At 42.2% G+C, this 13,315-nt stretch overlaps 1 protein-coding gene across 1 annotated transcript; it reads left to right on the top strand.

The window, feature by feature from the left end:
* The first annotated feature begins 6,635 nt into the window (after window positions 1-6,635).
* LOC133915199 (uclacyanin-3-like) lies at window positions 6,636-10,252 on the top strand. Its single transcript, XM_062358271.1, has 2 exons — window positions 6,636-8,225; window positions 9,630-10,252. Exons 1-2 carry the CDS (start codon window positions 7,580-7,582, stop codon window positions 10,103-10,105), a joined length of 1,122 nt encoding a protein of 373 aa, XP_062214255.1. The 5' UTR covers window positions 6,636-7,579; the 3' UTR covers window positions 10,106-10,252.
* The last annotated feature ends 3,063 nt before the right edge of the window (window positions 10,253-13,315 follow it).

Below are 13,315 nucleotides of genomic sequence, written 5' to 3'. Positions count from 1 at the left end.
AAGCAGAAGTTGAGAACCAACACAGTTTAAAGATTAAGATAGTCAGATCTGACCGTGGAGGGGAGTACTACGGTCGTCATACCCCGTATGGACAGATTCCTGGACCTTTTGCAAGGTTCTTACAAGAAAATGGAATAGTAGCCCAGTATTCGACACCGGGCGAGCCTCAGCAAAATGGAGTAGCTGAAAGGCGTAACCGTACCCTGATGGATATGGTGCGTAGTATGATGAGTTACTCATCCCTACCATTGGGTCTATGGATAGAAGCATTAAAGACAGCAATCCATATTCTCAATAGAGTACCAAGTAAATCGGTGCCCAAGACACCGTATGAGTTGTGGACAGGGAGAGTACCCTCACTAAAGCATTTACGTGTGTGGGGGAGCCCAGCTGAGGCCAAGGTGTTTAACCCAAACATTGGGAAGCTAGATCCCAAAACAGTTAGTTGCCATTTCATTGGCTATCCTGAAAGATCGAAAGGTTATCGTTTCTACTGCCCTGAAAGACATACAAAGTTTGTGGAAACGAGACACGCAATCTTCCTAGAAGATGAGATGATGAGGGGGAGCGTGGTAGCTCGAGAGTTTGACCTTGAGGAGAAGCGGGAATATGTGCCCACTCCGTTGACTCATGAGCCATTCTTCTCACTACCCGTTGTAGCTGCACCGACAGTGGAAGACACTGTGATGCAAGCACCTGTGGTTGTCCCTCCTGTGGCAACAACGAATGAAGATGTGGAACATGTGCTTCAGGAACCCATGGAAGCTATTGCCACAGATCAAGGGGAGCAACAACAGCCTCAACTTGAAAATGTTCCAAATGTAGAGGCTCCTAGAAGGTCTCAAAGAGTGAGAAGATCAGCTATCCCTGACGATTATAAAGTGTATAACATTGAAGAGTTTCAAATGGAAGGTGATCCTACCTCGTTTGAAGAAGCCATGAGAAGCGAACACTCATCCAAGTGGCTTGAGGCCATGGAAGATGAGATAAGATCAATGAGTGCCAACGAGGTTTGGGACTTAGAGGTAATTCCTAAAGGAGCCAAAACAGTGGGCTGCAAATGGGTCTACAAAATAAAATATGACTCCCAAGGGAATATAGAAAAGTATAAAGCGCGACTTGTGGCAAAAGGCTTTACGCAAAGAGAAGGGATTGATTACAATGAGACCTTTTCTCCAGTCTCATGTAAAGATTCCTTCAGAATCATAATGGCGCTGGTAGCCCACTATGATTTAGACTTGCATCAAATGGATGTAAAGACAGCATTCCTTAACGGGGATTTAGACGAGAGTGTCTATATGGCACAACCGAAAGGCTTTGTCGTAAAAGGAAAAGAACGTCTGGGATGCCGCTTAAAGAAATCCATTTATGGGTTGAAACAGGCTTCAAGGCAGTGGTACTTGAAGTTTGATAAGACAATAAGACAGTTTGGGTTCAAAGAAAATGTAGAGGACAATTGTGTATATTCAAAGTTTAAAAGTGGAAAGTATATCTTTCTGATCTTATATGTGCATGACATCTTGCTTGCGAGTAGTGATGTCAGCCTAATGAAAGAAACAAAGAAGTTCTTGTCCTCGAACTTTGATATGAAAGATCTCGGTGAAGCTGCATATGTTCTGGGAATTGAGATACACCGAGATAGAAGCAAAGGGGTATTAGGACTGTCACAAAAGGCATACATAGAAAAGGTCTTGAAAAAGTTCAGTATGCATAAGTGTAGTGCCTCACCTGCACCCATAGTCAAGGGCGATAGATATGGGGATTTTCAATGCCCAAAGAATCAATACGAGATCGATCAAATGAAAGTGGTACCATATGCTTCAGCTGTCGGGAGCTTACAGTATGCGCAAGTTTGTACATGCCCTGACATAGCTTTTGTCACCGGGTTACTTGGCAGATTTCAAAGTAATCCAGGACCAGAACACTGGAAATTGGTAAAGAAGGTCTTGCGTTATTTGCAAGGCACAAAAGGCCTCATGCTAACGTACAGAAAATCAGATTCCTTGCACATAGTAGGGTACTCGGATTCTGATTATGCGGGAGATGATAGAAAGTCCACGTCAGGGTACGTGTTTACTCTCGCAGGAGGAGCAATATCATGGAAAAGCTCCAAACAAACCGTCACTACATCGTCCACAATGTATGCCGAGTTTGTAGCATGTTACGAGGCAACGGGGCAGGTGAACTGGCTAAAGAAGTTCGTACCCGGTTTAAAGGTGGTTGACGACATCAATAGACCACTAAAGTTATACTGCGATAATTATCCGGCAGTACAGTACGCTCACAACAATAAGTCAAGTGGTGCTGCCAAACACATTGACATAAAGTATTACGTTGTGAAGGATAAAGTCCGGGATCAAATCATAAGTCTCGAGCATATAAGTACAGCAAGGATGCTCGCGGATCCGCTAACGAAAGGCTTACCACCCAACGTGTTCAAGGAACATGTAGCCGGCATGGGGTTAAGGGATAGCCTGTGATTCCTGGACTTCTAGGGCCCAAAAGTCAAAGAATCTGTTTCAAAACAGAGACGTGCTTGTAGCTACCAAATCTATCGGCGATTGACCGTGACGATGAAGTATGCTCTATGCAACTATCTGTGATGGAATGGGATAAAAGTAAAAGTTTAAAAGTAAAAGTGTAGAGTGAGATCAAGGGGGAGAATGTTAGACTGATCTCTCACTAATTAAGCCCAACGGCTTAATTAGAACCTTGACCCGCGCCCTGATCGGGGGCGTCCAGCCCATTATGGCTGGTGGGCCCCCGTCGCCAGCGCTATAAAAAGAGGTGGAGGCCGGGGCGCTCGGTACGAGGTTCATCGCGCCGCTAGTCACCCCACCGACACCTAAACCCTAACCGATCTAGAGGAGGGGGCGCTGTACCGACGGGAAGCTCCACCTGGCCCTCTGCGTCACGCCCTGGACTACGTGCGCCTACGTCACCATCGTCGGACGCCGGCGAGCCCTTCTGCCCCGACCGTCGCTGCCCTAGCGCAGAGCTCCACCGACGAAGCAGAGATGGCGGGTTCTAGCAACCTTACTCCAACCACTGGAGTCTCAGGTATGAACCCATCCATCTCCCCCCTCTCTCCCTTCTACTCTCGGTAGTGCGGTCATCAGATTGTTGAAGATGAACATCACATGTCCTAACAGTGCTAATATAAATATTGTTGACAAACAAATTGGCAATTAGACATAATCTATATCAGAGTCATTTCCATACGAGAACAATCGCATGTATGGAGTATGGTACCGTTCGCTTCTGCGTGTATAGGTGTCACGGACATTGGCCGACGGATGTGACTGTGGGTTAGACTACTGGGCTGGCCTTTGACCCTGTGTGCTGGAGAGGATCAAGGCATAAAACAGAACAGAGCCACACGAGATGGACATCAAAGAACAGAATATAGTGCACAGAGTCTTCTCCTACCTTCGGTTCTCCCCTTCCCTTCCGGGCTCTTTTTCTCAATTCCTCCCTCTGCTGTTCTCTCTCGATTTCCTTCTTCATACTCGAATCTCCATTTACCTTCACTTGTATCCCTGCTCTATATTTCAACTGGAATTGGCCATGAACTAGATGAACTTGGTGGAGATTTGGATGTTCATGTATAATTATGTGCTTGATTGAGAGAGGTCCGTGACAATAGGGAATAGACATATCTAGCGTCTTGCTTAACACGTTAATCCCTCTCTCAACACAAAGTAGATGGCTTGGGGGTCTTTGACGTCTGCAATTGCGAATTCCAGTTGAGTGCACGGAAGATTGTGGTGCTTGACCAGGTGAGGGCGAAGAATTTCTCAACCTCTATCGTGCCATCCTCCATCCACGCAAGCCGATCGCTGCTCAATGTCCAGGAGGTGATCATGTTGGTAGGACTAGAAGAGTGGCTTGAGCCGCCATGAAACCGAAGATCGCCGGACGCGGCATCGACAAACTTGAGAGCATGCACCATCATCTTCTGTCTCACGCGCGCTTCGGTATGCAAACGCGGCATCCTCTGCCGCCCAGCTCTGTATAGGGATGCAAGCTTTATCTTTCTTTTTTTTTTCCGTCGATCCAAGATTTTAAAAAATAAACTAAAGATTCACTCTTACCTAGTTAAGTAAAAAAACTAAATAGTGATTAGAACTATCCATTAGGTATCATTTGCATGCATTCCTACCATTTTCTCCATTGAGCACGTATGAAAAAACACACAAAGAAAAATGATGATGCATTGTGACTTGTTGTTCACACTTGCTTGGGTGCTCTATGTTATTGCAACTTTTTAAAATTTGGGTTACGATATTTAAAAATCAAAATAACTGAATATATCCATCCGATCCATCGCAAGTGAAATGTGGAATGCAATATACATGCTAAATCTCTGTTTGATAGGATTTTAGCTCCACGTCAGATCTTGAGTTTTTAAATTAAAATAAAAACAAAATAACTCACTTAAATGCTCTTAGTGTACTTATAACTTTAACTTATAAATTTATAGAGTTAGGAATACCTTACTTCAAGAATTCATTAATCTGAAGCTCTGTGAAACTCCTAAATCTGATCTAGAATACAGGAATTTTGTTGGACTTTTTAAAAGGAAATATAAATATTTATATCGCATTCTAACATATTTCGGACTGGCAACAGATATTTAGCTTTTGTTTCAACACCACAGGCTACAGCGCTGCATCTTACACTCAGAGAGCGCTAACTGAGTATAACTAATAGTGTGTTAACACTCTGTACAGTTTCTTTGTTTAACCTCAATGTCACTTCAGTCAACAGAAATATAGCAAATCCGAGTAAAATATTTCAATGTCATTCTCTCCCCATATAAACCACATGTGAAAAGAGAATGGACGAAAAGAAAAGGATTTGCCGTACTACCAGCATGTACTACTGTCTGTAGATGAACATCGCGAGTAGGGATCCTGAGGGATCCACTTTTAGATTCGGTCGGGGGGCTGATCTTGGAATTACCTCGTACGCGAGATTAATACGAGTGGGACTTAGGCAGGATGGATCGTCAGTTAGTAGAAATGAATGCACCAAGAATTTAGACAGGTTCAAACCGCGCGGAGGCGTAATATCTTACTCATGTGTGTCCAGTATGTTGTCAATGCTCCTCTCCTTTCATCTCTCTCTTTTCCTTCTCCTTTCTCTACAAAGTGCTCCCCCTTTATCTACAGGGGGAGGTCCTTCAGGGAGTGCCCAGAACAAGGACACAAGTTTTCGTAAATAATAAATGAAAAGTAACCATCATTGGTCTACATTCTCGGACGGTTCCATCGGTCTTCGCATTCCAGCTTTAGCAGGTGCAGGGGCGCCCACCGGCCTGCTTCTGAGTACTCCCTTATGCCCGTTTGGCCAGAGTAGGTCTCACGCGGTCTGATGTAACAGTGCGATAAGTCTCGAGCCCATCAAAGAAATCTTCAAGCCGTCTTTCTTCATGGACCCCACGAGAGGACATACGATGGGACCTGCCGTATTAATTGTGTCCATGCCTTTCTGCCAGACGGCGGCAGGGACTGACGTATTCAGAACGGTAGCCGTGGGGGAGCGTGGTTGGATGTGATCGTCCACGCTCCCCATTAAATGCTGCATGAGGCCTCCCACCGACCGACACATCATCGTGGAGTCCCTGCGGGATCCACTGGCATGAGGCTTGCCGGATGCTCGGGGCCCTCTGGGTGCTCGGGGCTCTCTGGGTGCTCGGGGACCAACTGTTCTTTACCCCCGAGCACCCACTCTTGGACCGTGCTTCCCTCGGGTCCTCGGAGAGATGGTCCCCGACGGAAGGCGCCATGTGGTACCGCGTTGTCTTGGCCTCGGGACTCGGGAAACCTCGGATCCCATGTCACCAACAACTACCCAGAAAAAGTTATTACTGATATATTTTAAATTCTATCATAAATGGTTATAGGTTTTATTTTTGCAAAAGTGGCTGTAATATTGATCTCGTTACATACGGTTTCAAAATTGTTTACAATAAACTTAGACATTGACAAAAATTTTAGATAGCCACATGTGAGTAGTATGAATCGTAGATGGTTTTTCTTGAAACCGTCTATGAGTGGTAAGAGTCACAAACGATGTTTGTTTAAACCCGTTTGCGTTAATTATCATAAACAGAGTTTTGACAAGAATCGTCTATGTTTCCATTTCCCCTATAAACAAATTTGCTTTCTGGCTACGTAGCCAAGAAACATTTTTGTTTATAGGGAAAAAGTTCATATAAATACACTCATTATGATTCACAAATTAAACGTATTGACATATTATTCAGAATATAGATCACATATTATTCATAACATCGATCATATATTATTCGAAACACAAAACACATGTGTTTACAAATCGTAAAGGTTAAGAACATCACACATTATTTAAAACATATCAATCTAGCTAGCTAAATATAATCTCTAACCATATATCATTGATCGATTGACACTGTATTTCAAAAGGATGAAATGATTGACATCATGACGATGTCGTCTTCCAAAAAGACAAAAGATGATCGACAAACTTGAGTCGATCGACGTTATTTTTCAAAAAGATGAGCCGATAGACATCATCACAGCCTCCTGAATTTCAGCATAACATCAACACGTGCATCATCTTCAATGAGCAGCTCGCAGTTATCCAGAACTGGTTGCACCTTAACTATCGTACGCATAAGCCAGAATCAGATTGCATTGCTGCCAAACGATCAGTCACAGTTCAGCAAGAAGTGGATATTCAAGTATATCTTGCAGTTGATAAAAATATTTCTATTGTGATGAACAACAATAGAATAATTTACATCCGATAGAACAGAATGGAGAACGCGATTGACGATATACACATGGTCGACAAAGAGGACCTTCACAATAGCAAAGAAGACGAAGTTCATCAGGCAAAAGTCGATGCTAACCATCTGCGTCATCGAAGCTGTCTTAAAGACAACCCCATACTACCACCTCATGATTCTCGTGAATTGCTCAATTAAAGATATACGATGGAAACAAGCTTATACCATCAGTTATACAGATCGAAGCAATGAAAACCTAACAAACTCTAACTAAACCACGAAGGGAACCATATGATACTCACCTCGGCGCAGTGAAAGAGATTTGACCCTTGCCAAGATCTCGCTTCTCCGACGATGATGGCTACTAATGATTTTTCTCAGTGCATTGAAATACCTGTATATGGTGAGTGAGAAAGAAGAACACTACTCATCCCTCTATATTGAGGGGAGACGAGAGGTTGTTTGTGTGAAAAGCCAAAAGATACTGAGAAGACAAGCGAGTTATGTGTGGGAAGCCAAGATCCAAGGTAGACGAGCGGTTAAATTTAAAAACCTTTGTGGGTATTTAAATACATACGGATGTTTATAAAATCCGTCTATGACAATATCACGGGAATTTTTTAAAAGTCATCTGTGTCTGTATGATAAAAGCAGATGAATTTATAAAAACCGTTTATGAGTTTATTCGCATCCAGACGTATGTCTTGTTATAGACACATCTGTTTTAACAACCGTCTAATAATATTTTATCTATAACTAATTAAAAAATTATCAGTGATATACCATCGGCTTTCAATAATTCCGATGCACCAAAGCAAGCGGATCAAAAGAAAAATACATGCTTGCATGGGCTGCAATTGTTGCTTCCATAAAAAGAAAAGGATATCCAAATCACCAGCAAAGCCCACTCACTCATGGCAGCAGAGCAGAGACCTAACAAACAAACAGCCTCATGATCAAGACTTGAATTCACGGCCAGCTTTTGAGTTTGCTTTACTCAAGGAACAAGAGCAAAAACAGCACAAGAACTTGCCATCACCAAGAGGGAAGGGGCAAGAGAGACGAGAATACAGTATACCACAGGGGCAAAATGGTCATACAGAAAATGAGCAAGGCACTATAAATAATGCTCCTCGGCATGGCATTGTGCAAGCAAAGCAAGCGCAGCTAAATTCTTTCCGTCTCCTCTACTCTTGGCATCTTTTCCATTCTTTTAGTTTTGCTAGCTTCAAGAAGATCAGAGGGTGTGAGCTCTTGGACAGGAGAGCAAGTGCAGCGATGGCCATGGGCGCGAGGAATGTGTTGGTGCTGGCGCTTGGGCTCGCAATGGCGGCGACATCGTCGGCGGTCATCTACAAGGCCGGCGACACCTCCGGGTGGACGATCCTCGGCAACGTCAACTACACCGACTGGACTGCGAAGAAGACTTTCCATGTGGGAGACACCATAGGCAAGTTCTGTATCTGTACTCTTCTCGCTCCACTTTTAAGTACCATTCAGACTTTCATATAGTCCTTGCTGCCGTTTAGCTGATAATTAAGAAAAATCAAAACGGAAGAAGTTTAGTAGATCCATTGATAGTCACTGCTGCACATTTCTTTCTTGTCAGTTTCGTTGCAGTTTACTAGTTTTTTCTCGTGTAGCTTGGTTGATAGCTACGACTACGAGCATGTTATCTCTACAGCCTCCATATAACCTTCTACTGTTGTTTGCTTCATGTTTATTGAAAATGCATCACTGGTGTAGTAGCATTGCGCAAGGGAAAAAGATTCAGTAATATGTTGAGTCGTAGGCACCAGCTGTTGTCCCCCTTTCCTCACCGGTGCAAAGATGAGTTCAAATCACTTCTCACGTTCAGTGCTTCATAACGAGTCCTTCACTTTTATCTTGCGTACGTTTAGATGAAGATTCTTGCTTTAACCATGCCATTAGCAACGGAATTCGGGTAAAAACGGTTCCTTTTACTTCTGCTTTTATGTGTTTTACTGCACACCGCGCAGCACATATCTGCAGACGTTATGTAGTCTTAAAAGGTATTCACGGAGGCGTCGTGCCTGTGGTGTGCACGGTAATATGGTCCATAAATTTACTTGCATGACTGGCCACTGGAGATCTGAATCACACAAGCTAGCCAAGAATACAGGAAATGGATTACATGGCCTGGCTGATGTCCAGAATTACTACACCATGGCATATGAGGCTGGCTCATTGATTGTGCTCATTGGCTTCTGGATTAGTGCACTGCATAAAATTTTAGCAGGGGAGTGCGTGATCTAGCGTGCTATCTGCATTTCAGTCTTTAATTTGAGGTTGTTTCTTCAGTAGTTGCAAGTCTGGTAGTGTTAGCTGAATATGATTAAGGGCTTTTCAAAATATACTAGCTAGGGAAAGATTATATATGTATCGTAAAACTCACTACAACGCAAAACTGGTCATCCACGCCATGTCGTTAGTGTTGATTTATACATCCAGTGCTCGATCAGTGATTACCTGCAACCACCATGCAACGATCTGTCAGTATACTACTTTGGAGTTTGGACTCGGCTGTTGTAAAGGGAAGCACTTCGACATTTTTCAGTTATCAGTAGTATACAAGCATGTCTTGTTCACAGTTTGCACCGTTGTCAAAGAAGTGTTCTTATATATAGTTCATCCCTTTACAGATAGATGTACCTTAGGTTGCACGTTTTCTTTCACTCCAGACTCTCCTCTTTTTTTATGTTCTTTGCGTGTTCATCTTGGCGTAGAAAGATTATAAAAAGAACACGTTTTTGCCCTGCTTCCGTTGTGATGATGGTGAGTTGATGGTCATGGCGCCCACACGGCCACATCTGGTTTGAATGGCTGGTTGCAGAGTTCCAGTACCCCAAGGGCATCCACAACGTGCTGGAGGTGAAGAAGGCCGACTACGACAGCTGCACCAACTCGTCGCCGATCGCCACGCACACCTCTGGCGACGACAAGATCGTCATCAAGAGCCCCGGCCACCGCTTCTTCATCTGTGGCGTGCCCGGCCACTGCGCCGCCGGCCAGAAGGTCGACATCCGCGTCCTCAAGCCGCGGTCCTCTGACGCCCCTTCCACGGCGCCCACAGCATCCGCGTCCGCGCCCGCGCCCGCGCCCGCGCTCGCCGCGGCGTCCCCCGGCGGCGGTAGCGAGCCCAGCAGCGCCTCGTCGCCACCGCCCGCCGCGACGACAGACAGCTCGCCCGACGCGACGACAACCGCTCCCGAGCCCAACGCCAATGGCGCCGGAGCCAGCGCAGGCTACGGCCTGGTCGTCGTTGCCATGGCGTTGGCAGCGGTCGCCTCCGTGTTGATGCTACAGTAGACTACTACTCCCTAGCGATCGTATGCATCGACATGTGATTATTTTGCCGTTATGCGCGTGGAGTGGCCATTTTTTGTTCTTTCTCGTTGCTGATGTGGATTGTTCAGACATTGTGCTTTTCCCTCGTGATATTAACTTCTTCTTTTTCTATCCTGTTTGACTTTGATGCATGTACGATGTATCCATGGACATTTTGCATTGAAACTATGAGTCTTTGAACTGAAGTGCTTACTGCTTATGATCACATTTAAAGGCTAAGAGAAATTTAAATATTCTTCAAATTCACAAATTGTCTACAACCTGTGAGTAGGGGCAAGATTGCTGGTTACAATATACAAACCGGTGAAAGTAGATCAACTCATGCCAGCGTAGAGCCAAGTGTGCAAAGTAGATACTATATTAGTTCTGCAGCTCCTAGAAAACTTTCGATGCCAAGAAATAGTGCAATTGCAACTCCGAGTAGAAGGGCAATAAAACACGTTTATTTCAGGCAGACAGTAATCCAATACAGTACACAAGCTAGCTTGGGAATGAGACCCAGCATCTTCAAACCTGGGGTTCAGTCATGCAAGCAACTCAAAGATCGCCACTCACTGTTTCAGTCTCGTCGAGAGGTTTGCGGTCCAGCACAAAGAAGGTCGCCGTGAAGATCCCTTCCCTGAGATCATGCTGGGGCCTGGGGCCATCAGTTTCATGGAATTTGGATTTGGTTGTTCACTTGTGTAGCTCCGATTAGAAGAATTTTCTTGTTATGTGAAGGAAAGACTTCTTGGCTCTCTATAAAAGTTGGACTGCCCTACTCTGAAAGAAAGGTGAAGGGAAGACTTACCGGCCGGTCTTTAGGAGTCCTTCGGAGGCAGTCTGCAGGAAGTGGTAGACTCTCAGGTAACCGAAAATTCGCGATAACCGTGGTTACTGGTCAAAAATTTAAAAAAAATCGAACAAAATTCATTTGGCAAAATTTGAAATTTGGAAAAAATCACAATTTTAACTGTTCGGTAACCGGTCGGTTTGGACCGGTTACCGAAGGGTTTTTGCGAGATTTTTGCGATTTATCGAGCGGTTTTCTCGAATTTTCCGCATTATCGGTAACCGCTCGGTTTTCTCGATTTATCGAGCGGTTTTCTCGATTTTCAATGAAGTTCAACAAAAAATCCAAAAATTATCTCAATCTTCTAAAATCAATAACTAATTCATCTGAGCTACAAAATTTTGTTGGTTTCCTTGTGACATGATCTACATGATAAAAGTATTTATACTCATAAAAAAGTTCAAAATTTTCTTTGAGAAATTGTATTTGTTAAGCCAAGTTAAATGCATAGTTTACTCTTTGCTAATCCAAAAATCATGAAACTAATTTTTTTAGTTTTCTTACATGATCCTATATCTTTTAAAAATACATGAACTCATGAATTAGTTATCGTAACATGCATGATTGTGTAAATATGTTGCGACTAGATTAATTCACAACTGACCCATCACACATCAAAAATTAGTAAAACCACTTTCATTAGCTTATTTATACTATGATTTACATAAAAAAAATAATAGTAGACATGAAAAAGTTAATTACAGTGCTGTTTCTTAACATATTCACTTTATGCTTATAAACTTTGTAAAAATCATGGATAAATTAATAAAACTCTAAATAAAGTGAAATTAATTTTAAAGATTCTCTTAAAATATGTTTTACACAAGAAAAATATGTGTTTGCATGTTACATTTTTCCTTAATATGAGTTAATAACTGAGCCGCACGTTTCAATTTTTTTCATTTTTTTAAAACTTTCTCCCTATAGAATATGATGCAAACGACATTATTTTTGAAAAAAAAATTCACAGAAGGTCTTAGAATTGTGCCTAGTTTTTTTTAAAGATTTTTTTGAATTTTTTTAGTTTTTTATTATTTCGAATTTTTTGAATTTAAATTCGGTTACCGTTCAGTTTCTGAAACCGGACCGGACCGAGAAGGTCGGTAACCGTGATTTTTGAGCGGTTACCGTCGCATTTGTGAACCGTATTTTTTGGTAGGTTTATTTTCAGTTTTTTTTTTAAAAAAACTAGAAACTATTTAAACGGTTGGCTTCTGGTCATAGTTTTTCTGTCTTTTAGCTGACTGGGGAAACGGCTATGTATAAAATGAATTAAAAGTTGAGAAATAGGTTCTGATTATATTTTTTAACTTTTGGTATGCTAAAAAGCTAAAAATTTATTGTAAAAATCAATAATCATTTAACGATCACAATCACTTCCTTAGCCAATCAAAAACTCTGAAGCCACAGCTAATCCAAATGAAGCCTCATGCTGCCTGCAGGGGCAATGTGGAGGAACTCCAGTGTGTTAAGCTACGACAAATAGATTAGACATTATAGTAAAACATCTCAAGACAAAAAATTGTAGATCACACAATTAAATAGAAAATTATCTTAAAGGACAATCATTTAGTATTACAATTGCACGGGTGACGAAGCGTCCTGGACGTGTGCATTGGAAGCTGGTCCATGAGAAATGGCTGGGATCCATCGGCTGGTACCATGCGCAAGGAAAATCGTCAGCAAGATCGTCTGCGAAGATGACCTTCAATAACAGAGAATAATAAAATCATTCCGGCATCATTGAAGTAGTTTTCACACGGATCTTTGTTGGTAAAGAGCTCATTGATTGATGATACAGGTATGTGTTGATAATAAAATTTAGTATTTATAGTAATTATTGTAGTGATGATTAGTTTGATGAACGATTGGTGAATAGTATCATGATCGGATAAACAGTGACACAACCAGATGAATGCTGCTCCGACCAGTGAACAGTAATTTAAAGAGAAGATTCTCCACCATTCGTCGATCAAAGCCGTAAGGTAACAATCAATGTGAGTATTCAACTCTCTACTTCTCATCAAGAGGTTATTGTTATGATCGATCAATTTGTTAGTGCAATCATGGTTAACAATATTCAGAAATTGGTTGAGGATATATTGGTTGATAAGCTTTGGCCTTTAATTCTACAAATTTATGAGGAGTAAAATTTGAAAAAATCTGTCACTAATAATGTTAGTGTTCCAATTTTACCTACTATTGTTAATATATTACCAAGTGTTTCTTATGCGCATAATTATCATGATGGCCAAAATATTATAGGTAATATTTCTTACCTAGTGTTTCTTATGCAACTAGTTATATCACTTCTCATACTATTAAAATTGATGTAACAT

The sequence above is a fragment of the Phragmites australis genome, chromosome 4 (assembly GCF_958298935.1).
Source record: "Phragmites australis chromosome 4, lpPhrAust1.1, whole genome shotgun sequence".
NCBI lineage: Eukaryota > Viridiplantae > Streptophyta > Magnoliopsida > Poales > Poaceae > Phragmites > Phragmites australis.
The sequence above is the reverse complement of the archived record's forward strand: the minus strand, read 5'-3'. Positions and strand labels throughout refer to the sequence as shown.

Excerpts from the sequence above, each read along its gene's own strand:
- LOC133915199 (XM_062358271.1), top strand. The coding sequence starts at position 7,580 with ATGCACCAAAGCAAGCGGATCAAAAGAAAAATACATGCTTGCATGGGC. Across the intron at positions 8,226-9,629 it reads CCATGTGGGAGACACCATAG|AGTTCCAGTACCCCAAGGGC; the intron begins GCAAGTTCTGTA and ends GGCTGGTTGCAG.